Raw genomic sequence first — 27,215 nt, 5'->3', positions numbered from 1 at the left:
GGAAATTCTGGAGACCAAATAATATCCAATTAGATATGCTGTCTTCAGAACTAGTGATGACTAGTTTTCACCTTTTACATTTATTTCTGAAAAACTGGTATTATCTTCTTTAACTGAGTATATTCTAGAAGAAAATCTAAAAATAGTGACATAATAAATTGACTCTAATAAAATACTGTTGGTTTTATTTAATTCACAAACTTTCTTATTAAGTATAATGGCATTTAATTATGTATTAATACTTGATGTTAAAGCCTAGCTAGATCTTCAGTTTCAGCATGATTTAATCCTTTACTGGCAAAGAAGTTTAGTGCAAATAATTATGTTGTAGGTTAACAAATCTCAGTGTACTTTACAGACCAATAAATGTGCTCTTATGGTTTAAACAATAAATTAGTATAATTTTAACTTTCATATATTCACTCATTTATTCCTTAAGTACATGTGTCAATCATTGTGCTAGAAACTCAGCATAAAGTGGTGAGTGAAGCAAGCATTTTGTGGAACTTATCACAGTCTGGAGGGTAAAAGAGAAGAGATAAAAACAACCCAGAAAGTAAAACAGGTAAACTAGTGAAGCACTATGAAAAAACGAGATAACGCAGAGACAGAGAATAAGGTGTGGTGAGATGAGGGAAGTCATAAAGGTGCACAAGGTCTCACTAAAAGCCTCGTTGTGCTCAGCGTTGAAATAGGAGTCCAGCTTTGTGACGTCAGAATGCAGGAGTTGACTACATTTCCCTTATTATTTCGGTCGAAGAAAATTTTTTTCTTTATGTATTATTTGTCTGCACTGGGTTGTAGATGCAGCCAGAGGGCTCGTCCTTGCAGTGCACAGGCTTCTTTCTAGCTGTGATGTTCAGGCTCCGGAGTGCACAGGTTTAGTTGCCCCACAGCATGTGGGAATCCCAATTCCCCGACCAGGGATCGAGCCTACATCCCCTGCATCCACAAAGGAAGTCCCAAGATATAAATATAATATATTTATAATATATTATATATATTATATAATATATATTATTATTATATAAAATATTATCTAATCTTTGACTATGCTTGTGTCTTAGCAAGCACCATGGGCTTCAAGTCCTGAATTAAATTACTATTATTCTGCTCCATGACTAGTTAGTAGAGACCTAGAGACAGCAAACCTTGCATTGCTTAGGTCCTCCCAGTAGCATGGGTGCATATAAGCAGCAGCCCTAGTCACACAGATATAGTCTTCCAGTGTGGCTCATTTAAACAGAACTAAACTACATCCCTTTCTTGCAAAATACGCATATCAGCCTTTTTCCCCCCTTAATACTTTATTTACTAATGGATTTCAATCCTGAGTCCTAATTGCTTGTTATACTCTAGTTGATTCCCAGAACACATCCTGGGGGATGAAAATGCATGGACTGTATTAAAACTGTGTTACACATACTTTTTAACTGATGTTAAGCCTAAACCTCTATTTCTTTTGACACTATGGACAGGAAAGGGGAAGGTGACTATTGCAAACTGGGCATCTATTATGAAACAAACCCCAAGGCAATGATTCTATGGAATATGTCCCCCATCCTTTTTTTTGTTGTTGAGAAAAGCAGTCTGTGGCTCAAAATGGGTAAGAGACGGTGAAGATAGTTTTGACAACTCAGGACTGGACTGGCTGATTTCAAAACTCAGGATTTTGTTGTTACACAACCTATTGTACTGTGGGGCAACTTCTATTACCGCACAACATCCACAGGGCAAGTGTGATGACCTTGCTTACCCTGTAAAGATGTGAATTGATCACGTACATATTAAGTGCCTCTTAGTCTGCTGAGTGGGCTCAGTGGTAAAGAGTCCACCAGCCAATGCAGGAGATGCAGTTTAATCCCTGGGTGGGGAAGATCCCCTGGAGAAGGAACTGACAAACCACTCCCGTATTCTTGCCTGGGAAATCTCATGGACAGAGGAGCCTGGTGGGCTACAGTCCATGGGGTCACAATGAGTCAGAAATGACTAAACAACTAAACAACAACTTAGCAACTAAACAACAACAGTCTGCTGAGCACGTCTTGTAGGAGAAACCAGAGACACGTGGTCCCTCAAGGAGATTACAATACTCTTGTAAAGCCAAGACCAACTCATAAGTGTAAGGTGGGCAGTGTAAGATGATATGTAATCATAAGTTTATTGTGCAACAATAAACCAGTGGGCTTTCCTGGTGGCTCAGACAGTAAAGTGTCTGCCTGCAATGCGGGCAATCCAGGTTCGATCCCTGGCTCGGGAAGATCCCCTGGAGAAGGAAATGGCAACTCATTCCAGTACTCTTGCCTGGAAAATTCCATGGACAGAGGAGCCTTGTAGGCTAAAGTCCATGGGGGGTCTCAAAGAGTCAGACGCGACTGAGCGAACATTGGAATTGGATTGGAAACCAGAAAAATTAAATCCCAATGGCTTCATGAAGCATTGAAAGATAAGTTGGATCTTAAAAGATGAGCTTAGTGTTAACAAAGTGTCAGGGTGTGCATTTCTGACTGAAAGGAGAACTTCTACAAAGGTAAAGCAATCCTCTTTGAGTTCTTCTAAGAGCCTCTTAGACTCCAGATATGTGGAGAGGTAGAACTAATAGTCATTACCAGGCTTGTACAAGTCTGACCATGCCTTTTGTGGCTGTCCATGGTCTACAGTAGGGGTCTTCAATTTTTTTTCTAGTATTTTTCCTAATAGAATTTTAAAAAACTATGTATACTCCCATAGTTTTAAAGATATATATTAAAATTTTTTTGCCACAAGTTTAAAGAGCTGAGTAATATAAATATGACTGTACTAGGGAAGAAACATTGTACTCTATTATAAGTTAATCACTAAAGGGATGTTACCTATAAGCTTAAACTATACATAATGACCCATCTCTGGGAACACTGACTCCCAGGTAATGGAGTTTAAACTAAAATAACTAAACATTAAACTAATATAACTTTGTTTAGGTCCAGAAACATCCTGACCAGGCCCACCTGTGAAAGACTTTTGGAAAGAAGAAATGAACATATCTCTTCTGGAGGCTGACTGGAACCAGTAAGTGTTTGACTTTACTGCCTCTTCTTTCAGTATAAAAGAGGCATGAATTCACATTCAGGTAAGATGGTTCTTTTCCTTGCCCCAATAACTCATCTTTGACTTATTGGCTTATTGTTCAGTGAGCAATATGAGCTTGGATTCAGTAACATAAACGTTGAAAGATAGATTACTTTCCTCTTTAAACACATCCAGTGATTCATAAATGTTAGTAATTCCATATACACATTAGTATCTAATTTGTGTGTTGATTCTTAGACATGTATACATAAAAACACACACATAAATGATCAACTACTTAGACCCATGTTTCCATTCTGCTTTCCCCTAAATTGTTTTTAAACTTTTTATTTTGCATTAGTCCATAGCTGATTAACAAACAATGCTGTGATAATTTCAGGTGAACAGCAAAAGCACTCAGCCATAGGTATGTACCTATTCCTCTCCCGCCCACTGAGTGAAATAGGCCTGTCCTGTGCTTAGGTGCTCAGTCGTGTCCAACTCTTTGTGACCCCATGAGTCCTCTGTAGCCCACCAGACTCCTCTGTCCATGGAATTCTCCAGGCCAGAATACTGAAGTGGGTAGCCATTCCCTTGTCCAGGAGATCTTCCCCATCCAGGGATCGAACCCAAGTATCTTACATTACAGGCTGATTTTTTACCAGCTGAGCCATCAGGGAAGCCCAAGAATACTGGAGTGGGTAGTCTATCTCTTCTCCAGGGGACCTTCCCTGCCCAGAAATCAAACCAGGTCTCCTGCATTGCAGGCAGATTCTTTACCAGCTGAGCTACCAGGGAGGGCCCAAAGACAAATATCATATGATATTACTTATGCTACTGCTGCTAAGTCACTTCAGTCGTGTCTGACTCTGTGTGACCCCATAGACAGCAGCCCACCAGGCTCCCCCATCCCTGGGATTCTTCAGGCAAGAATACTGGAATGTGGAATCTAAAAAATAATGATACAAATGAAATTATACAAAAATAAACTCACAGATATAGGAAACTAACTTATGGTTACCCACAGGGAAAGGTGGGGAGGGATAAATTAGGAGTTTGGGATTAACGTATGTACACTACTATATGTAAAATAGATAACAAACAAGGACCTACTGTATAGCACAGGGAACTATATTCAACAGTTTATAATAACCTATAAGAGAAAAGAATCTGAAAAAATACATATGTATATATATATGTATAATGAATCACTTTGTTGTAAACTTGAAATTAGCACATTATAAGTCAATTATATTTCAATAAAAATTTTAAAATGCACCAAAAATTCTCAAAGCAAAACCCTAACCAAAACAAAAGTCAGCTGCTTTCATATTGCTATTCCCTCTGCCTGCAGATATGACAAAGATCTCACAGACACATGAGAAGACAGACATGTAAACAAATAATTATAAGCATGTGATAAGTACTAAAACTGAGCTGTGTTTGGGGACCTGGAGAATGCAGTAAAGGAAATACTTAACTCTTTGCTGGGGAAGATTTTAAGAGAAACCAATATTTGGAGTGAATTTATCAAGTTGAAATGAATTTATTACTTTCCTACCTGAATACAAATAAATTGAAATAAAAAATTATTACCAAAGAAAAGCATTTTAAAAATTAGAGGATAGTATAATTTTCTTCTCATTCTTTGTTTTTAAAGATTTATTTTTTGATGTGGACAATGTGGAGGGAGTTTATCAAGTTGAAAAGGATATTTCAAGGATATAGTACATACAAAAGCATGGACATGAAAAGAGGCATTCAAATGTTAACTGCATGTATTAGTTTGAGTCCAGTAAAGTTCTTTGTGATATAGCCTGATGATTATGCACTATTTACAGCATTGATCAATAAACATACATCATGCACACATAATATGCCAGGCACTGTGTTAGACAATGGAAAAAAAAAGATGAATTATAAACAGGAGAGTAAATGATTATGAAACAATATGATAAATTCTATGATAGAGGAATGCATTTGAGGCCAAAGTCCTGAATTCAATTCCAATTTCTATGCATAACTACCACGTTTCTGGGAAAGTTAATTAACATTTCTGAACCTCAATTTGCACACCAGTAACATAGGAATACGGAGAAGGCAATGGCACCCCACTCCAGTACTCTTGCCTGGAAAATCCCATGGATGGAGGAGCCTGGTGGGCTGCTGTCCATGGGGACACACAGAGTCGGACATGACTGAGCGACTTCACTTTCACTTTTAACTTTCATGCATTGGAGAAGGAAATGGCAACCTGCTCCAGTGTTCTTGCCTGGAGAATCCCAGGGATGGGGGAGCCTGGTGGGCTGCCTTCTATGGGGTTGAACAGAGTCAGACACGACTGAAGCGACTTAGCAGCAGCAGTAGCAGCAACATAGGAATAATTGTACCAAAATGCTTATTGTGTGTATTTGTGTATGTATTAAATGAGAATATAAAGGTAGTTAGTAAAATGGTAATATAGAAGGTATTATTATTATTGAGTAATTGAGTAGCTGGGTGCCAAAATTGCTTTAAGTGGTAGAAAGTTAGAAAGGCACAGGAGTGGGTAGAACTCGGGAGCTTAAATACAAGTCTATTAACACTTGCTCCTTGGAAGAAAAGCTATGACAAAGCTAGATAGCATGTTAAAAGACAGAGACATTACTTTTCCAATAAAGATCCATCTAGTCAAAACCATGCTTGTGCCAGTAGTCATGTATGGATGTGAGAGCAGACCCATAAAGAAGGCTGAGCACCAAAGAATTGATGTTTTTGGACTGTAGTGTTGGAGAAGACTCTTGACAGTCCCTTGGACTGCAAGGAGATCAAACTAGCCAATCCTAATGGAAATCAATCCTGAATTTTCATTGGCAGAACGGATGCTGAAGTTGAAGCTCCAGTACTTTGGCCTCCTGAAGCTCCAGTACTTTGGCCTCCTGATGAGAACTGACTCATTGGAAAAGACCCTGATGTTGGGAAAGATTGAAGGCAGGAGGAGAAGGGGACAATAGAGGACAATATGGTTGGGTGGCATCACTGACTCAATGAACATGAGTTTGAGCAAACTCCAGGAGTTGGTGAAGGACAAGGAAGCCTGGCATGCTGTAGTCCATAAGGTCACAGAGCTGGACACTGAGTGACCGAATAACAAGCTTGAGAACCAAGTCATATCCCCTATTTGGTGACTAGATGTCCTTGTGGAACTTGACAAAACCCTCCTATTTTTTTGGCTTGAATAATAGGAAACAACTAAAGAGCCTCTTGATGAAAATGAAAGAGGAAAATGAAAAAGTTGGCTTAAAACTCAACATTCAGAAAACTAAGGTCATGGCATCTGGTCCCATCACGTCATGGGAAATAGATAGGGAAACAGTGTCAGACGTTATTTTTTTGGGCTCCAAAATCACTGCAGATGGTGACTGCAGCCATGAAATTAAAAGATGCTTATTCCTTGGAAGGAAAGTTATGACCAACTTAGACAGTTTTTTAAAAAGCAGAGACATTACTTTGCCAACAAATGTCTGTCTAGTCAAAGCTATGGTTTTTCCAGTGGTCACGTTTGGATGTGAGATTTGGACTATAAAGAAAGCTGAGTGCCGAAGAATTGATGCTTTTGAGCTGTGGTGTTGGAGAAGACTCTTGAGAGTTCCTTGACAGCAAGGAGATCCAACCAGTCCATTCTGAAGGAAATCGGTCCTGAATATTCATTGGAAGGACTGATGCTGAAGCTGAAACTCCAGTACTTTGGCTACCTGATACGAAGAACTGACTCATCTGAAAAAAACCTGATGCTGGGAAAGATTGAAGGCAGGAGGAGAAGGGGACAATAGAGGATGAGGTTGTTGGATGGCATCACTGATGTGATGGACGTGAGTTTGCGTAAACTCCAGGAGCTGGCGATGGACAGGGAGGCCTGACGTGCTGCAGTTCATGGGGTCGCAAAGAGTCGGACACGACCGAGCGACTGAACTGAACTGAACTGCGCGATCTGACCTTAGTCCACCAACCCCAAAGCCCTCAACCCATGGATTGTAATGTGTCTCAGGTCCTGACCCTCTCTGTCTGCACTCTGCCTTGACCTCCATATGTGACCCACTGAGGTGTGCCATGTCCTTCCTCCAAGGCTGTGAGTGATAAACTCTATTTCATTTTCTCTCATGGTCCATTATTGAAACATCAGCTCACCATCAAAAAAAAAAAACAAAAAACAAACAAAAAAAAAACAGCTCCTGCCTGGAGGTGAGAAATCAGGTCCTTGAGGGCACCAAGTTTTAAGGGAAAGTAAGGAGGTAGAGAAAATATTGGAAAGATGTTGAAGATATAGGAGAGTTGAGTGCACATGGTGGGAGCTCAGGACTGGACCGTATCAAGAAATAACACTGAGCCATAAAGAGATCCTAAGGGAAATCCTAAGGAAATCAACCCTGAATATTCCTTGAAAGGACTGATGCTGAAGCTGAAGCTGAAGCTCCAATGCTTTGGGCTACCTTATGCGAAGAGCCGACTCATTGGAAAAGACCCTGATGCTGGGAAAGATTGAGGGCAGGAGGGAAAGGGGGCAACAGAGGATGAGATGGTTGGATGGCATCACTGATTCAATGGACATGAGTTTGAGCAAGCTCCGGGAGAACCATCTCCAGGACAGGGAAGCTTGGCGTGCTGCAGTACAAGGGGTTGCAAAGAGTCAGACACGACTTAGCAACTGAACAACATAAAGAGATGTGAGTGCAGTCATGGCCAATGAAAGGCTTTCCCTTTTGGTAAAGATTGACCTCAGCAGGGCTGTGAAGTAGGACCAGATTTGTTCTCCTCATCTTTCGGGGGGTCAGGAGAAGATAAAATGTGTTTCCAGAGGCTGGGACCTGAATGATTTGCTCAGTGGTATATTCGTTTCTGGAACATGTGCTCCCTCAGATGTCACACTGTGGGTCTCTGGAGTATTTGCAATTTTTCACTCTTCTAACAGTGCTATGAGAAGAGATAGCACAACCCAGGGCCCTAGGTTCAGGTTCCATGTCTTCCACTTTTTATGTGACCTTGAAAAAGTCAATCTCCTGGTGCATTAATTTCTTTATAAAATGGGGTAATAGTATATTATCTAGCTACCTTGCAGAATTGGGATGAAGATAGAGTTAATGAATATGCATAAAGCAGTTATAACAGTACCTGGCATAGGGTACACATTTAACAAGTGTGAGCCATGGGTATTATAATCTATTAGCTATATATTTACACACATCCATGATTACTTTATTAGGATAAATTCTGGCAATATAATTGTTAGGTGAGAAAGTGTACAGAACTTTAATGCCTTCAGTACAACTCTCTAAACTATCCAACAGAAGATAAACTAAATCCCTACTACCTTATCATAAGATACTTGCTTTAATGTCATATGCATGACAACCTACCACCCGTCCAGCAATCAACTACAATTGCTCTTTGTATACTCACTGACCCAGAATGTAAGAGTGGTATTTGGTAATCTGTATTTTAAAGACATCCCCATTTGAATCATAAGAATTCTTCAATTTAAAACCATAGCTCTATAATTTTATCAATTGACCCATCATTTGCTATTAATAAAACATTTGCAGCATCAACACTTTAGACCAGGCTCTTTTTAAAGTTCACCTTGGTTTTTATAACCTCTGTCCTGACTCATCTCCTATTTCTATGCCAGTTTTGTATTTCCAATAGAAATATAATGTGAGCCACATAAATTAAGGACCCGAAATATATCACTAGGATTATGTTTCTCCCCTCCCATCACTGGTTTGGTTGTTCTCTATTTGATCTAAGTCTCAGACAGACTCTGGTAATTAAGATACTGGCATCCTCTGATTCATATCCTTGGAGTTCAGCAAGTCCAGGAGGAAAAAAAAAAAAAGAGTGTATATTTTGGAATCCTGGAAGGGAATTTTCCTAATCCAGGACAATCCAGAGGTTATTGCATTAAATTGGTCAGGGCATCATGTTTGCATTCATAACAGGTCCCTGTCCATTAGCTCTTCCTCTATTGGGTCCTGGTTTCTCTTCCTTTCCTGTAGCACTCACATTTAATCAATCACTAGCTGGGGGGGGCGGGGGGGGGGTGGGGGCGTTGCCTGATGATTCAGCAGTAAAGAATATGCATGCTAATGCAGGTTTGATTCCTGGGCTGGGAAGATCTGAAGAAGGAAATGGCAACCCATTCCAGTATTCTTGCCTGAGAGATCCCATGGACAGAGGAGCCTGGCAGGTTACAGTTAATGGGGTTGCAAAAGAATCAGACATGACTTAGCAACTAAACAATAGTAAAATGTCAAACTGCTTTACTATTTCATTGCTTAATGAAAGATCAGTAAGTGTGAATATGATTCAATTATGGATGGTTTATTTAGTCTTATATTGGCTTCTCTGAAACTCATGGGATATTATTATATACATATAATTTGATTCACTTGCCCATAGCCTGTCAGGTAAATAATACTCCTCCAAAAAAAGTATGCTAAAATACTTTTACGTTGATTTGAGGTAGCTGTTTGCAGTGTGTAGAGAGAAACGTATTTTTAAAAAGATATTTAAAATATAATGTTGCAGGAAGGCGGACCCCTTCCAGGGCCCGAAACTGGGTTCTTGTCTAACACTCAGAAATGAATTGTCTGAGGAGACACATGTGCTGACAAAGCAAGAGATTTTATTGGGAAAGGGCACCCAGGTGGAGAGCAGTAGGGTAAGGGAACCCAGGAAAGCTGTTCTGCCGCGTGGCTCGCAGTCTCAGGTTTTATGGTGATGGGATTAGTTTCCGGGTGGTCTTTGGCCAATCATTCTAATTCTGAGTCTTTCCTGGTGGCACATGCATCGTTCAGCCAAGATGAGTGTTAGCAAGAGGGATTCTGGGAAGTGGATGGCCACGCGGTGTCTCCTTTAGACCTTTCCTGAACTCTTGCGGTTGGTGGTGGCTTATTAGTTCCGTATTCTTTATCAGGATCTCCTGTCATAAAACAACTCATGCAAATGGTTACTATGGTGCCTGGCCAGGGTGGGTGGTTTCAATCAGTATGTTTCCCCTAACAACAATAAGAGAACCCGACAAAAATAACTAAAAAAACAATACAAAAATATCATCCTTTCATTTCTATAACTGCTTTGCAGAGTTATTCTATACCCGAATGAGATGAATGATTTTTTCTAAAACTCCCCAACATATCTAGTCTGTATCTGAAAATTGGGGCAGGATGAGATATATTCACTATATCTATGAATCTTGTTTTGGAGTTTATCATGAACCTTTGGGTGGAAGCCTCTGCTAATTTGTGAGGGAACAGAGATGAAGGAGTAGAGGGATGGTATGTAAGGGGGCAACAGACAGCAGTCTCTACCAACAGTGACCCTGATGAAGAAGCACTGAGGGAGTCTGAAGATGTTGAGGAAGAAAGTCTAAAGTGGGGTGCATAAAAGAAACTCTTACTCGAATGCAGTTTCTCTGGCATGGCAGTGTGGACATTTTGGGCTGAATAATTCTTGTGGGGAAGCTATCTTGGGCATCTTAGGATGTTTAGCAGGACTTCTGCCCACTAGATGCCTGTTGCAGCCCCTTCCGAGTTTTTATAACCAAAAATGTCTCCAGACATTGTCAAATGTCCCCCAAAGAGCTAAATCACCCTGGTTTGAGAACCATTGCCTTGATGGGAGAAAATCAGTAAAATGATTAGATGAAACATTTCATAGATTATTGAAATGTCCCCTATTTTAAGTAGCTTTATTCACTCACGTAGGTTTACCCTAAAACTAATTACCTGTGCTAATAGTACAAAGATCCAGGACTATGGCTTTTGATACATTTTCCCAGACTGTTCCCAGTGGTACTCTGTTCCTCGGTTTTAAACTAGAAGAACAGAGGTGCTGGAAACTGCTAGTGGGTATTCCATTTTGCGAAATTTTTTTGCATGCCTGTGAAGTGCAAGACAATGTAGGGAATACAGAGGTACAACACACACAGACTTTGTTTTAAAAGAGATTACGATCTCATTGCAAACTACTTCCAGTGCAGTTCTCTTTTGCTTTTTCCTTTTAATACACACCTGGTTTATACTTGTTTCAGCAACAGAGGGCATTGCAAATAATGGCGTGTAGTCATAAAATAGAATTGTTAAAGGAACAAAAGGACTTACAGCTTTTTTTTAATACTTCACTTAAATCATTTTAGGAACTTAACAACTACATTAATTAGCTAAAGACAAGATTTCCTGCTTCTCCCTCAGCAGTCCATTCCCCCAAATTTCTTCATTACTGAAATTTAGTCTTCCACCCATATATTTATTTAGTCTTCCAACCATATGGATGGTTTATTTAGTACAAAGTCTTTGTACCAATCAATTAAAGATAAACACATATAATGAAATTAAATGAAGTAAAATTAATACTTCCCCATACTGATTCATAATATTTCTGTTCTTATTTTTATATGTATGAGATTGTAGACTTAAAAAATATCCACAACCTAAAAGTTGAGAGTTATGTTTTATTTGGTGAGAATTTTTAGGACTTCAAGCCTGGGAGACAGCATCTCAAGCAACCCTGAGAGAACTGCTCCAAGGAAACAAGGGGAGGAGTCAGGTTACATGGAAATTTTGCAATAAAGTGCAGGTAGTCAGGAACAGCAAAAGATTATTGTTAAAGAAAACCAGATATCCAAAGTAGTGGGATTTAGCACTTTTCTATGTATTGGACGATGCAAGAGAATGAACTCACTGAAATAATTCCTTTGATAGGCACCTCAGCTCTCTGGGGCCAGTATCTTGTTTTCATGTCCTGACATTCCTCAGGGCTCATGGAAGGGAGTGACTGATGGCTGTAAGAGGGCAGGTATTCTTTCCTTCCTGAGTTCCCTCAGGGGTCACCAGCTCTCCATCCATGACGGCTGGCGTTCCTGGTCACCACATCCTTGTTTACTGATATGGCAGGAAATATTCCATTTCTCAAGATGAATGAATGAGCAAGTAAAAGTGTCAAACAGAAATGGGATGCCCAGGGGCATTAATTTTATGACCTATAATCAAAAGAATTGACATAAACCCCACTGCACTAGTATCCCCTAGGATTCCTGTTTCTTTAAAACTGTAAAATGCCTAAATATATATTTCCTTCTGACTGAATTACAAATACATATTTATCTTCCTACTACACTTTGTCAACCTTGCACCTTCAAATCCAAAGTCATGTCTTTTCCTCTGATATCTATCCCTTTATTCATGTACTAAGGATTAAAAACCTATATAACAAGCAAATGTCAAAATTATAGGATATCAACAGAAACAAATAAAAATACTATATTATAGAAATGAAGCTCTTGACATAAAAACAGGAGAAACAGTTTGCTTTGATTTCAGGTGTGAGCTTAAACTCCCTTCTTCTTCCAATTCTAGTTGACTCTGTTTAATTACACAAATTGTAATTTATAAGATGATTTATTTGTTAAAAAATAAATGTATTCTAGAAACAACCACTTTTAAAATAGTGATGTGCTGTGCATTTTTATATGCAATAAATAACCATCATGAATGAAGGCAAAGCAGAAGCTACATCTCAATTCTACTTAATGGATCTGAATATTTACTAGGAGAGAGTCCAGGCAAGTCAAGTCACTTAATTCTTCCAAGTCTTATCTGTAAAACGGATATAAATATCTGCCCTATCTTACCTTACACACTTGTCCTGAAGTTCATATAAAAAATGTAATTGTTAGGAGAAAAAATCCTACAAATGCTGTAGCAGAACGGTTAATACTCACGTTAAATTCTTTCAGTTGAATCACTCAGCATCTTTGTTCATGCCTTACAGAAAGCTGGAGGTACTGTGCCCCCTGCTGTTGAAATGTGAATATACATATACTGAAGTCAGTCGTGTCTGACTCTCTGCAACCCCACGAACTGTACCAGGCTCCTCTGTCCATTGGATTTTCCAGGCAAGGGTACTGGAGTGGGTTGCTATTTCCTTCTCCAGGGGATCTTCCCAACCCAGGGATCGAACCCAGGTCTCCTGCAGTACAGGCTTAACCATCTGAGCCACCAGGGAAGCCCTCGGTTGAGCCCTCATTCCCTGAGCCACCAAGGAAGCCCAAGGAATCATATACATATGGTTGTTGGCTAAAGGAGTAAGAACTACACTGGAAACAATGTCCCTTTCTGAGAGTAGAAATACTGAAATAAAAATGTTTAAATTTTCAAAAGTGAAGCAACTACTCTAATGCAATAAAACCATGACTACCAAATTTCTTGCCAAGACTAAGGTAGGTAAAACTATCCTAATCAGAATATTTTTGGTTTTGAAACTTTGTGATCTGCTTCTCTCATTTTGATTTCTTTGTACTTCTACTCCCTGACCTCTTAACACTTTGGGCTTCTGGGGCCCTAACCAATCTTTCATACCGTCTCCTCACTCCATTCCCCAGGCAGGCCAGAAAGCTTCTGATTAATGGCAGAAAATTAATTAACTGAATGTTAACTGAAAAAGATTTCAGAAAGTATTAACTGATCTACCTTTTAACTTTTATTAAGCTACTTGTTTCCAACTGCATAATCAAAGATTTTGGTACCCCCTGGTACATGCATCACAAATCACATTTTTGTTTTTCCTTTTCTTCTGGGGTGGAGGGAGAGAGAGGAGGTGGTTATAATGGGGAGTATGATTGATAGAAAAATTAAGATAAAATAAAACACACATCCTCTAAGGGACTGGTGCTCAGCTACAGGGAATCTGTCATTTATTTTCCTATTTCTAATCCCTAGAACAATGCAAATTCATAACCCACAACTGAGGTTCAAACTGTTTGTTTGAATTAAATCACCTTGATTTGGTTTTGTTTGTTGAATTAAATCACCTTGATTTGGATCTCTCAGATTGATAAGAAAGAGTCTGCCAGCATCCTCAGTACCCTGAGATCTCTCCCTGGCACCAGTCTCCCTGAAAACACTCCTCAGGCACAGGCTTGGCCACTACTGCTGACTTAAAAAATATTTACAACCTAAAAATTGAGTGTTATGATTTATTCAGCAAGACTTCTTAGAACTTCAAGCCTGTGAGACAGCATCTCAAGTAACTCTGATAGAACTGCTCTGAGGAGGTGAGGGGAGGAGCCAGGTTATATGGAAGCTTTGTAACAAAGAGCAGGTAGCATGAACATCAAAAGATTATTGTTAATTAAAGAAAACCAGATATACTAAGTTGAGGAATTTAGTGCTTTTCTATGTGTGGGAAGGCAATGGCACCCCACTCCAGTACTCTTGCCTGGAAAATCCCATGGACAGAGGAGCCTGGTGGGCTGCAGTCCATGGGGTCGCTAGGAGTCAGACACGACTGAACGACTTCCCTTTCACTTTTCACTTTCACGCATTGGAGAAGGAAATGGCAACCCACTCCAGTGTTCTTGCCTGGAGAATCCCAGGGGTCATCTATGGGGTCGCACAGAGTTGGACACGACTGAAGCGACTTAGCAGCAGCAACAGCATGTGTGGAAGATGCAAGAGTCTGGGCTCACTGCTATCCAGGACAGTAGCCTGTGTTTCCACATCCTGAGCTTCCTTCCCTCAGGGCTCACCATAGGAACTGGTGTGGTCTGATGGCTCCTATTCTTCCTAAGTGCCCATGAGGCTCACCAGCTCACATTGGAGGACTACAGTGACTGTGACATCCTTGTTTACTGATATGGTAGGGAATATTTCATTTCTCACTGCCGGTCTAAACCCAACTTTCATTCCCCTGGCCTCCAAGTTTGTTCTTGGATTTGGGGTGATATTTTTAATTAGTGTGGGGCTTCCCTTGTGGTTCAGCTGGTTAAGAATCCGCCTGCAATGTGGAAGACCTGGGTTCAATCCCTGGGTTGGGAAGATCCAGAGAAGGGAAAGGAGAACAGAACGGCTACCCACTCCAGTATTGTGGCCTGGAGAATTCCATGGATTGTACAGTCCATGGGGTCACAAAGAGTCGGACACAACTGAGCGACTTTCACACACTTTAATGTGTGAATACAGTATGTGTATTCTGTGAATGTGTCAATACAACATGTGTTTAATACAATGGCTTCATGCTGATGTCCTGGAATGTATTAGTATCATTTCTATTATTTCCACCTCTGGTTCTGAGGTCACCATTGCAGGGGAAAAGTCTATTTATAGTCATAGTATACCTTAATGCTGGGCAACTGAGAAAAGATACATAAGACACAAAATCCATCTTGACCACAAGGGCTGGAAAACCTGTCCATGCCTCTGAAGATTATCTTTTGACACTAACATTTAAATATATATTTTTAATTTAAAGGAGGATTTTAGAAGTTTCAAAGAAATCAATAATACTGTCTCTAATTCAGTAAACCATTTTATCAATTAATCTTTTATTTTTTATTTCACACATCAATATTTTATAGAAAAGGGCCTCTTAATGTTACACTCTAATTACAATGTTTTATGCTGATTCTTTCTAACGTAGAGACCTCAATTTTTACACAATCAGTAAATACAATAACTTAACACTTCTGAGGCTCATTTAAACATTTCCCATACAGTTTTACATATATCAATACTATTAATGGCTATTTAACAGTCTATGAAAGCAATAGCAATACATGAAAATTTACTTATCCAGTTCCCAATTACTGGGCTCTTTTAGAAATTCAAATAAATGCACTCACTAGAAATATCTTTATACAAATAGCATTTTTTCTTTTAAAATATTTTCCTGGGCATATGCTACTCAGAGTAAATTAGATCTATCAAAAGACAGACTGGTTATAGGGTTCTTATTATATTTTTCTAAATAGTTCTTCAAAAAACGAATATAATAATGCCACTGGTATGAGGATACATGCAATTAAAATTTTTTTGCATGAACTACATCAAAGTTGCTTAGTTTGCATTTTTAATATTAGGCAATCTGAGTATCATTCTAAGAATTAACTCCTATTTGTTATCTTCTTGTTTGAACTTAATTCTTTCATAAATTTGCCTAGTAAGCCTTATGGATTTGCATTTACCTTTTAAAAAATAGAGTACTTTATCCTTGTATAATGCAGGTAGGTTTTACCCCATCTCTTGGGATGCAAGAATCCCTTTTTCCTCCTAAAGTTAAAAAGACATATCTTTGCTTATTAGCCTAAATTATCATAATTCTGTCAAATTATATAAATCATCCATCCATCCATGTTAAGTGGAAGTGTAGCAAATTTACGTACTAACTTCACCTTATTGCCAGTTCTTTGGACATAATTTCATTTACATTAGCCCTCACAATAATTCTGAAAACATTATTTCTACTTTATAGATGATGAAATGAAAAGTAGGCATGATTTTCCCACGATTATACAACTGTAAGTAGTAAGGTGAGGACTACAATTTTGGTTTTCAGATTTCCTATTTACTTCCCTTCCATTACACTAGGATATAGTTCCTTCAATCTGCTTCTGTATAAGCATCTTTCTAAATTTATCCCAACACAGTTGTGTAACTTTCTTTAAATGGCTTGCATATACTAATACCCAAGCACTTTAATGTAGCTTATCATTGTTGGAATCTAGAAATAAGATTAATTTTTAAATGTTATATATCCTGCAATTTTCTGAATTAGTCTTTTATGTTTGATACTTTTATGTTTATGATACTTTTATGTTTATGATTAGTTTCACTAATTTAAAAGCCATACTAATAGAAAAAAATTTGTGCTCTCCTTATCTTTCTCATTTACATATGCTTATTAAGGATTTATTACAATGATGAGTTTTCTTCAACTATATATAAAAAATAGTGCCAAGATTATTTAATTTCTGGTTGAGATTTGTTTCTTATTTTCCCCTAACAGGAATGATATAAGTTCTTGGTTTTAATAATTACTTATCACAATGAGAAGCCACAAAGTCATTAACAGAGATAAATAAATATTTTTATTAGTATTTTTAAAGTTACCTGTAGTTAGTTCCTTGAATTTTTACTACTTTGTTCTGTTGATATTGATTTAATGGTTATTCTGTTGAACACTAACCGCATAATTCTGAGTGACAGTAAATAACTATTTTTCATTTGCTAGTATTTTGCATTTGTTCAGATGAGACCCTTTTCAAAATGTTTCCTCCTAGTACTGAGGCGATATTAACTTCAAAATGTAAGTGTTAGTATATCATCTTTCTAGTACATAGATATTATTTATTCTTTGAACATTTGAAAAAGTTCACCAATAAGCCCATAAGAGTAAAATGGGTTTGTCAGAAAATTATACTAGGTTGGGACTTCCCTAGTGATCCAGTGGTTAAGACTTTCCTTCCAATGCAGAAGGTGTGAGTTCAATTTCTGGTTGGGGAGCTAAGATCCTACTCATATGCCTCATAGCCAAAAATCAAAAAATAAAAAGGAAGCAATATTGTAACAAATTCAGTAAGGCTTTAAAAAAATGGTCCATATCAAAAATAAATCTTTAAAAAAAAAAAAGGATGAAAAAAAAAATTATACTCTCCTCTAATTTTTAAAATGCTTTTCTTTGGTAATAATTTATTTCCAATTTATTTGTATTCAAGTAGGAAAGTAATAAATTCATTTCTTAGTTTTTAAAACACTGATTTTATCTAACATTTTCCTGTTTCTATTACTGTGGTTCTATCATCTTTTGCAACATCTCACTGATATTCTCAAATTCTTATGAATAAAAATATTCCTCATATTGAAATTAAAATATTTTCAATAGGTCTGGATTACCTTCACTTCCATTTAATTTAACATCTCAAATTCTTTTACATTTTAATAACTAATTTTTAGGTCTATTTCAGACATTTCATTTGTTTTGATAAGTATAAGCCTAGAAGCCAACCAATAACAGATTTGCTAGATTCAAAATATATATATTAATATCAATTCATGACTTCTCTAATTCAGTAAGTTGAAATTTACTTAAATTGTTCTTGTTTCATTTTTCTCACATACAGAAGAGCAACAAAAGTCTATTTAGAGCGTACTTTGCCCTAGTAACATGTTACTTTTTATAACATCATAATCAAAAGGTAAATTTAAAATAATTGTGTTAAAGCTCAGACAAATTCTACTACAGTGAGATTCATAGCTCTAAGTTACATGCATTTTTAATTAATCTTTACTTTCCTATTTCTCTGACTCAGTAATAAGCTGTCTGCCTACTTTGCTTCACTAGCAATGCTAGACTGGTTCTCATGAGCCAGTAATCTTTTCTTTCTCCTTTAGTACCTATACTCTTCTAACAGTTAACAGAGGTTGAAAGATTTTGAAATCATGAAAGCCTGGATTTCAATGTTGGCTCTGCCACGAATCAGAGTGAATTATTGTCTTTATTTTCTCTCTGAAAATGTATTATCTGCCTCACAGAGTTGTTGAGAAACTATAATGAGAGAGTACAATAAGTGCGTGCTGCTGCTGCTGCTGCTAAGTAGCTTCAGTCGTGTCCGACTCTGTGCAATCCGAGAGACGGCAGCCCAGCAGGCTCCCCCATCCCTGGGATTCATCAGGCAAGAACACTGGAGTGGGTTGCCATTTCCTTCTCCAATGCATGAAAGTGAAAAGTGAAAGTGAAGTCGCTCAGTGGTGTCCGACTCCTAGCGACCCAATGGACTGCAGCCCACCAGGCTCCTCCGTCCATGGGATTTGCCAGGCAAGAGTACTGGAGTGCGTAGCACATAGTAAATGCTCTGTTCCCGGGCAAAAAATCATAATTAAAGGGCTTATTTCCTATAGGATTATCATTCTCTGAGGAATGGAAATGGTGACTTAGGAAGGAAGTTTACTTTTTCTGACAGTTCCACAAGCTTGTCCTGCTAGAATATAAGCAGCTTTATAACTTCTGGTGGTTCTGGAAAAAAATGTTTCTATCTTCTAGATAACAGCTAAGAGGCAGGAGCTGATTATGAAGGCGTCCACCTTGTTACTTGCTGGGACACAACCAAAGGGGCATGGTAAAGCTTCCTCTGATTTACTAACAACTGTAGTGTTACTAATTAAAGTGGTGGGGCCAACAAAATGATATACTTCACTTTCATTGTGAAATCTTGGGAAATCTACTCACAGATGGATTTTTAAAACCATCTGTATTCCCAGGATAAAAATGTTTCACTCAAGTTTCTCCTTAGCAATTTCAGAATAGGCATTCTGAAATATCTTTTCCTGGAGCAGTTTATTTTTTCTTTAGCCTGAATTACTTAGAAGTTCTTTTCTTTTAGGTGCCAGAGCAGTGCTCTGCATAAATTTTCTGAAGTATTGAACCAGAACTAATCTTTCCCCCTAGATTTTCTTTGGACCAAACCTCCCAAGAATGAGCTTTGCAACTACTAACTGAACTCTCTGACTCTTTCCAATGTATAAGACTGGGATGACATCACTGCCTCATTGATTACAAGGGTCAAGCAGGAGAATTAAACTGCAAGATACATTCTAAACATCACCTTCACAAATAAAAGATCATGCAAAACTATTCTTCCAACAATTACAAACATATTTTATCACATTGGCACTTGCATTAGTTGCTATTGCTGCCACCATATCTGTATGTTTATATTATAAACAAAAGACCCACGTAATTTCCTCTGTGTTTCACTTCTCAGAGGTGGTAGCAACTGTAATAGCTGTAAAAATAATTTAAATATTCCTTAGATATCACCGTTCTGTAGACAATAATAAAATTTGAAGATAATCAGCAGATATAATATCATCTTCCTTTAAGCACCATTGCTAACACGGAACTCTCACATATATACCCAGTACTAAAATAAAGCTAATTCTGGGTCATGGAGCCCATTCTGAAACAAAAACAAGTCCAATAACCAATACATCCGTCATTGATAGGTTAACAAAGGCATCCAATGACTAAAAGTCACAAAGAGAATTATAGACAACATCTGCATGGCATTCATCATATAACCACATCTAATTACTCATATAGGAAACTGTCCTTTAAATGAGAATATTCTGATGCCAGGATGAAGGCCCAAAGTAGCATTTCCAGTTTGTTTTTTTTTCTAATTTTGAAGGTGCTTCCCTGAACTTTCTAGGTTTTTGCTTCCCTCAGAGGATTCTAGTTTGGCCATTACTATATTATTGGTTCCAAGAGGCTCTGATGGCTTTTCATCACCGTCAAAGAAAATGTCTTCCGGATTTGGAGGTGGGGGGCAGAATTCTTCACTTGGAAAGATCTCGTGGAAGAGTGTTTCAGCTTGCTTGACGGCATGCTCACTTCCGAGTCCAGAGTCAGGCCCAGTGCAGACATAAACGTTGGGAGGCAAGCCATTGTATGAGCTACGGCTGACTCCTGAGGAATCTCTCATGTTAAAATAAAGAGCCCACAAGAGTCCTGGCTTTGGAAGTTCTTCATTGTCTACTTCTGTCTCAGAATATGGGGTGAATAATTTCTTCACCACTGATTCTAAGTCTTCTCTTGCTGTTTTGGAAGATGAACAGGTCAGATGTACCAGGTAGGTGTCTTTCATGCATGTCATGGTTGAAGAACACAATTCAATGATTCGGACAGCATATGCTCCTGGTTCCACCGGAGGTACTATCAAAATGGAAATCTGCTGATCTGAATCTGTCTTTAGGACAGACTGATCTGTAATGAGCACTGCCCTGGATATCTGCTTGTACTGCACACTTGAACATGTTTCCTCAGACAGGTAACTATCTTCCACAATGAAATATTTAGCATTTATCCTTTGACCAAGGTGATCTATAATTGCTTTACATCTTCCAGATTCTCTGTCAACTACAAGGCATTGTACTTTATGGCGAAGACAATATATCCCACCGAAAACTGCACACATCCTGCAGAAACACTGGGGAATTTCACCTTGGCCATATAAGGGAAATAAAAAGGGAGTGTTGCCAAACCGTCCAAGACACTGAAGAAAGGTTTTTGTTGCTTTAAGGCCATCTACTGTAGTGCAAGAGGATTCTGACATCATGGCAATCGAGTGAAGTATAAAATGCTGGAGGCTGGGGGTTAAGTTTTTGGTTTTCAAGTACTCTGAAAATGAGCATTGTGTGAAAGCTTGGTATTCCTCAGGATGTTGTTCATAATCTAAACAAAATGTAAGAAATTTCATTAGCATCCTCTTTTCAACCATAGTGAGCTCTTTGCTATTAAAGACATCTGCTCTGGAACAAGGCACCTGCTCTACTTTTCCTTCTCGAAATGCAAGAATTCTAGTGACATTTTTAAATTCAGCATAACGACTAACATTTGATTTGATTAACAGATCGATTAACAGTCCTTGAGAATAAAGCAGCTTCGATGACAGATCAATATTAAACCTCCTGCCTTCTTTAACTATTTGAGAGTAAGCAATCCTTTTTCTCTTTGGTGGCACACTGTTGTCTTCCAGTACAGGTTTGATTTCATCTTTAGTGCCATCTGAAACTGTGTGTTTATAAGTATCATACCCACAATATTCTTCTTTCACAGAAGTTTCTGCCGTATCAGTTATTTCTTCATTGTTTTTTGGAGTGTCTTGTGTAGGCACTTCATAGCTAGTAATGTGTGATGAGTGTGTTTCCTCAGACAAGCATGCAGAATCCAGAGGTTTTATGAGGGTACTAGATGCTACACAAGAAGGATTTTTCTGCAGGGCACCAAGCTCTTCAATATTGCCATCCATGCCCTGACTGGCATAACAAAAAACTTCGGCGTGTTGAATGGTTTCATCCTTCTTGCAAAGAGGGATGGCTTCTTCTGTTTCATGGATCATGTCTTGCCATGCAGCAGGGCTTTCCTCCCCAGTGTCACTGTTTTGCTGATGTTCCTTCAACCAGGATAGCAATCCTGGAAAGCTGAAACTAGCCCAGTTTCCCCCATAGTAACTTCTTGAATCGAGATGCAGAACCCTTTGACCACTTCTGGAACATGCAGCGGCAAGGATGGATTCAGGCAGACCTGTCCCCATCACTATCACATCAAATTCTGTTGGGAGACTGTTGGCCATCCTGGAAAAGTGTCTGGTGACGTCTAATGAAGAAAATGTATACGAATCTGGGCTGAGGGTTCGGAGAAGGTGTGACTACACTGTAATAAAATCTCTCCTTGTGATATTCCAGATCATCCCAGAAATACTGAAGTTGCAGGTCCCAGGTATTCAACTGCTATCCTTTTTTAGAATTATTTTCTTATAGGTCAGTAGCATAAAACCATGATAAAGTACATCTAATCATATCTGAGAATAATAAAACAAGTATACGGTGTTCATTTCTGTGTTTCATCTTAGCAGTGAATGTCAAAATGTATCACATATGCATTTGTGACTGGAATTCTGCTCTGAAAGGAGAAAATTCAAGAAAGAATACAATTATTAACAACACTAAGAGAATAATAATTTCAAGCATCAATAATTATAATCCTATGGAGCACAACTTGATATCAGGACATAAGATTCTACTAAAGCAAGTCATTACATGCTTTCTCACGTTTTCTAACTTCTTGAAAATAAGCAAAAGACATAGACTCCTCCAAGTCAGGCAATTCAACAATGAAGAATGGATATAACAACATCCCACAAAAATAAAGAATTAGTATAATACAATTCTATAACTTTTGGTTTTAAGTATTTGAATAAATGGTGCACAACTAGGAGATTAAATTGCAAGGAACAGGTGGCTCCACTGTTTATGGAAACATACTATATACTATGTGCACGCTGCTATGATTATGCATATTTCTGTGGCCCATACAGTCTGTGGATGCTTCTAAGACAAATGAACAGAAGACTTTCTCATGCCCCACCCACCTTTAGGCTCTCATGGGAACAACATGAGACTATTTCAATTGAATGGGCCACTGCTATAATCAGAAAAGGATTAATTCAATAAAATAGCATATTAAAATGTTTAGGTATATAAAAGAATTAGTCTACTGAAAATGTATTTGTAAGAATCCTTATATAAATGTGCATATGCACAGGTGTGTTTTTTAGGTGTAAGTTAAAAAGGAAAAGTCCTGGGTCCATATGTTAAAACACTGCAATATAAAATAACATCTACTTCATTGGAAGGACTGATGCTGAAGCTGAAGCTCCAATCTTTGGCCACTTGATACAAAGAGCTGACTCATCAGAAAAGATCTTGATGCTGGGAAAGACTGAGGGCAGGAGAAGGAGACAACAAGACGATGAGATGGTTGGATGGCATCACTGACTTAATGGACATGAGTTTGAGCAAACTCTGGGAAATAGCGAAGGACAGGGAAGCCTGGCGTGCTGCAGTCCACGGGGTCAACAAGGAGTCGGACACAACCGAGTGACTGAAGTACAGCTTCTAAAACCCACGTCACCATAGGGTGACGTGCATTTTATAAGACCCTAGCTCTGAGACTGAATCTCTTCATCTCAAGATGAAGGTCTGTCTAAACATCCTCTGCCAAGATCAGCATGTTGTTTGTTGTTCTTATTTTTGAAGGGGTAGGAGGTGGTAGTAAAGAAAGTCTCTCCTGTTAATCTGTAGCATCATTCTGGTTGTATTCCATGTGCAGAACACCTGCATGGTGGTAGGTGTTGCCAGAGGTGCAATAGCCAAAGGGCTGAAAGGCAAAGTCACCTGGAAGTATTACACACACCACATGCTTGATGGCCTTTCTATCACTCATCGTTGCATGGTAAGAGTAAGTTTCTTAAGCTCTGATTTTCCCTACTGCTACACTTACTGAAACCTAGATCAGTGCATACTGGGTCTGCCTAGGCTGAGATGACTAATTATCCTGGATACCCATATAACAAGCCATTCAATTGGAACTTAAAGTGACGAATTCACTGAATTGCCAGTTCAAATGAGATGGCAATCTTCATAGTCTTGTCTGGTCAAAGCCTCTCCCTGAAGAATACTAGGGATTCTACTTGCTTTCAGCACTCCCTAAGAAACCAGGAATTGAGCACAGAATGAAGTGGTTGCCTGGCCTACTCATATATATATATATATATATATATGTGAATTACTTATTCTGCTTTCTTCCTGCAGAGTGTGGAGAGGAAGACAGAACCCATGAGGGTATGTGAAGAAGCGTAACCATAGTATGTACCTAGTATGTACCTACATAGTATGTACCTATGTACCTAGCAGAGGTTTGGGAGTAAGAGACGATATAAGCCATAAGTGCTGAAACCAGCCACCTCCTAACCTACAGGTATCAAAGGAATTCTCGTAACACAAGGCAGGACAGGACAACCTTAAAGAACATTTAGCTCAATTACCCTGTAACCCCAGGTAAGAGAACTGATGGCTGGAGAGATATTAAGTGACTGGGAGAGTCCACATGACGGGTTAGCCACAGGATTGAGTGGGACCCATGCTCATACCATCAGGCCAGTGGTCTTTCCACTTGACAGAGCAGCCTCTCTAGAAGCCTCTGAAGTAAGCAGTCACTTTTGATATTTTAGAATGTCCTGCCCTTCACTACTCCAGGGTTAGTTAGTTCTTGCTTAGGGCTAACATGAGGAAAGCACCCTCCCTCTCTTTATCTTTAACTCTTACCTAGAAGCACAATGTTTGGAATTTACTCCAGAATCCGCCGGTCAGTGCAGGAGACATAGGTTCCATCCCTGGGTTGAGAAGATCCCCTGGGGAAGAAAGTGGCAACCCACTCCAGTATTCTTGCCTGGGAAATCCCATGGACAGTGAAGCCTGGTGGGCTATAGTCCACAGGGTCACAATAGAGTCAAACACGACTTAGCAATTAAACAACAAAAATGTTTTCAGCTCTATCATAATCCACTATTGACCTGTCTCCCAGGGCTTGAACAAGACTCAGAACGTTCTGTCCCAGAGTTTCCACCTCTAACTTAAAGGCAGGTTAAAGTCATTGTTGAAAGCACTAACTAAATGCCCAGAAAAAGAGTAGTGGTCAGGCAAAATACTGTGTGGTGAACATTTTTAGCAGTCTTAGAAAATCCTTTCAGATTGGGGTGGGAATGGAGCAGGGATGATGAGGGAGGAAAAGGATGGAAGAGAAAAGGAGATACAGTAGGGTGAGGCCACAAGATAGAAGGGACGAGGAAGAAAACAAATGCTGGTACTAAGAAAAAACTCACCATACCCCTGTTTCCAAACTCCCAGGCACTGAGTTAGAATAGAAACTGAATTTCCCAGCACAGAAAATGCACTTCTTGAAGATAAGAACTTTAAATGCTTATTGGGGAAGGGGTAGGTAGTAGTAGAATATTAGAATCATTGAGACAATCGAATAAAATTATGATTTCTATGGCATTTTCTTGTGTCCCTCAACATATAAAAAAGGAATCATAACAAATATAATATGCGGGTTTGTCATCACATAGAAGGCTGGTGAATAAGAAAATACTCTTGATAATGCTACAATGATTTTATTCTTGTAAACTTGCCAAGATAAAAGCAGTAATGAATTATCAATGAATTTCAGGATTTTTTTTTTTAAGGAAATTTAAGACCTGAGAAATATACATTTCTATTTCAAACTTTTGTACAAATGAAATTTCTGGAGCACATACAAAATGACAATTTCTTTTTCAAGCTTAGAAAATAATGTCTTCAATGAAACAGCGGGGTGGTTCATCCTTCAAAATGTCAAATGTTAGTGAGATTTAAATCTTGCATCTGGGTTAAGAGTATTGTATTATCAAGTTCTACTTAATGAAACCTACTGGTTTCACAGCTAATTATATGTTCATTTTGAGTTGGGATTCTCTCATCCATTTGCAATCTCACCTGGGACTTTCGTGTGCTGGAAACTATAAGGAAGAAAACACAGAAAAAATAGCTAATAGGGTACATGCCAGTGTGCATTCTGAGGACCTGAATAAAACTATCTCACTTCCTAGGAAGCAATCAAAGGTTTACAACTGCTAATGGGCAAATTTTTAAAAAGAATTTACACATCGCGACTATGTTAAGTTTCTATCTCTCATTTTAGGAAATTAATATAGGAATTAGATCTCATCACCCTCTCCAACTTTCACAGATCAATCACCGTTTTCCTTGAATCTCTTAACTCCACGGCCCTTAATTTCTTTTCTCAAAGTGTATAAGCCATTGTCTCGTGCCCTGTTGAATTAAATGAGGAGACAGAAAGCAGAGAAGTAGATGAGCAGGACAGCGACCAGAGATGGGGTATGGAGGAACTGGGCCCACCGGGGAGCGGGGGCTTGCAGACAGGCTGGGGTTTGGGTGGGCGTGGGGCCTGGTGAGCAGAGGGAAAGAGGGAGGTGAGCGAGCGCAGGAGGACGAGGTCAGCGGGGGAGGAGGAGAGGTGCGCGGAGGGGGCGAGATGGGGGAGAGGTGAGGTCACGAGGGAAAAGTCGGGCTGGGGAGGAGGGGAGGTCAGAGGAATAGAGGTCAGTGGGGAGGTGACCACAGGGGAGCCCCGCCGCGAGGCTGAGGTCCCGAAGCGGGAGGGGGCGGGGCCGGGAGCAGGAGCGGGAGGGAGGTCCACTCCGACCACTCACCTCACAGGCTGCTGCTGAAGCCCACTCGCCGTCCCACTCGCCGATCGTGGTGCCCCCCAACCCTGCTGCCCCTCAGGGGGAACGCGAAAGCCAGGGCGGCCTGGAGGACGGACGGTAGCAGATCGCCGAGGCTGACGTGGAGCAGGAGGAGGCGGGCGGGGCTGCGGAGCCGCGGTAACTTGAGGTAGATGACGAGCACTAGCAGGTTGCTGCCCACGCCCGGAAGCCCCACGGAGCCAAGCAAAACACCACGCGCTCGTAGGCGCCCTCGCTGACAGGCAGGGTGAGGCTTGACTACCCTGCCCTTCCGCCAGCCGCCGCCGCGCCTCCCCGCTGGCACTACGGGGGCCGGCGCGCTCGGTTCCGGGCGGGGCGCAGGGCGCCCCGAGGCATTAGATGGTATTAGTGCGGCTCCGGACCTTTTCCCCGCCCCCGGCGCGCCTCGTAACCCCGCCCCTTCCTGCCACTGTGGCCCCGCCCCTACTCGCCTTGTAGCCCCACCCATCCTGGCGCACCGCCTAATCCCGTCCCCTGTCGCAGTCTTAACGGAGTCCGAGCTCACTTGGCCCCCTTCTCCCTCCCCAACCTGTACGCTGGCTCCAGCCCTCCCAGTCCATGAGAGCCGGAAGGGAGATCGACCACGGTGGCTCCTCACTTCGCATCGCCACCCCTCCCCCAGCCCAGCCGGAAGACCTCTTGGCGTTCACCTCTCACTCACTCCTTCAGGAACATTTATGGGTTTCTG

The 27,215-nt window shown here is 39.8% G+C and overlaps 1 protein-coding gene and 1 long non-coding RNA gene across 3 annotated transcripts; one reads left to right on the top strand and one right to left on the bottom strand.

The window, feature by feature from the left end:
- The first annotated feature begins 316 nt into the window (after positions 1 to 316).
- LOC132342456 (uncharacterized) lies at positions 317 to 16,423 on the top strand. The gene is made up of 3 exons (XR_009490837.1): positions 317 to 2,530; positions 2,961 to 3,048; positions 16,333 to 16,423. It is a non-coding gene; the product is annotated as an uncharacterized lncRNA (long non-coding RNA).
- Positions 11,523 to 26,879, bottom strand: CHML (CHM like Rab escort protein). Of its 2 annotated transcripts, none has more exons than XM_059875699.1 (3): positions 26,471 to 26,879; positions 24,525 to 24,682; positions 11,523 to 22,320 (listed from the first exon to the last, which is right to left on the bottom strand). In XM_059875699.1, exon 3 carries the CDS (start codon positions 21,989 to 21,991, stop codon positions 20,036 to 20,038), a length of 1,956 nt encoding a protein of 651 aa, XP_059731682.1. In that variant the 5' UTR covers positions 21,992 to 22,320; positions 24,525 to 24,682; positions 26,471 to 26,879; the 3' UTR covers positions 11,523 to 20,035. The 2 variants fall into 2 exon arrangements, with proteins under 2 accessions (XP_059731682.1, XP_005216928.2); XM_005216871.5 differs by having other exon boundaries at positions 24,525 to 24,610.
- Between the last annotated feature and the right edge of the window lie 336 nt (positions 26,880 to 27,215).

The sequence above is a fragment of the Bos taurus genome, chromosome 16 (genome assembly GCF_002263795.3).
Source record: "Bos taurus isolate L1 Dominette 01449 registration number 42190680 breed Hereford chromosome 16, ARS-UCD2.0, whole genome shotgun sequence".
NCBI lineage: Eukaryota > Metazoa > Chordata > Mammalia > Artiodactyla > Bovidae > Bos > Bos taurus.
This window is presented reverse-complemented; position numbering and strand designations above follow the sequence as displayed.